General features: G+C 47.4%; 1 protein-coding gene across 1 annotated transcript in view; it reads right to left on the bottom strand.

Moving 5' to 3' along the window:
- Positions 1–352, bottom strand: part of LOC124892229 (spore wall protein 2-like) — a gene marked incomplete at its 3' end in the record, with an annotated part of 1,342 nt that overhangs the window by 533 nt on the left and 457 nt on the right. The window contains exon 3 of the mRNA XM_047403600.1: positions 10–225. Within this exon, the coding sequence (XP_047259556.1) occupies positions 10–225 (216 nt within the window). The remainder of the gene's footprint in view (positions 1–9; positions 226–352) is intronic.

The following is a 352-nucleotide window of genomic DNA, read 5'->3' as shown; positions in this document are numbered from 1 at the left end:
CATCCTCACCATCATCATCATCCTCACTGTCATCATCCTCACCATCACCATTATCCTCACCACCATCACCCTCACCGTCATTCTCACCATTATCATCCTCACTACCACCATCATCCTCACCATCACCATCATCATTCTCACCGTCATCATCCTCACCATCACCATTATCCTCACCACCATCATCCTCACCATCATTCTCACCATCACCATTATCCTCACCACCATCTTCCTCACCATCATTCTCACCATCATCCTCACTACCACCATCATCCTCACCGTCACATCATCACCATCATTCTCACCATCACCATCATCCTCACCATCACCATCATCAGCATCACCATCATCATCA

The sequence above is a fragment of the Capsicum annuum genome, unplaced genomic scaffold (assembly GCF_002878395.1).
Source record: "Capsicum annuum cultivar UCD-10X-F1 unplaced genomic scaffold, UCD10Xv1.1 ctg44977, whole genome shotgun sequence".
Taxonomy (NCBI): domain Eukaryota; kingdom Viridiplantae; phylum Streptophyta; class Magnoliopsida; order Solanales; family Solanaceae; genus Capsicum; species Capsicum annuum.
The sequence above is the reverse complement of the archived record's forward strand: the minus strand, read 5'-3'. Positions and strand labels throughout refer to the sequence as shown.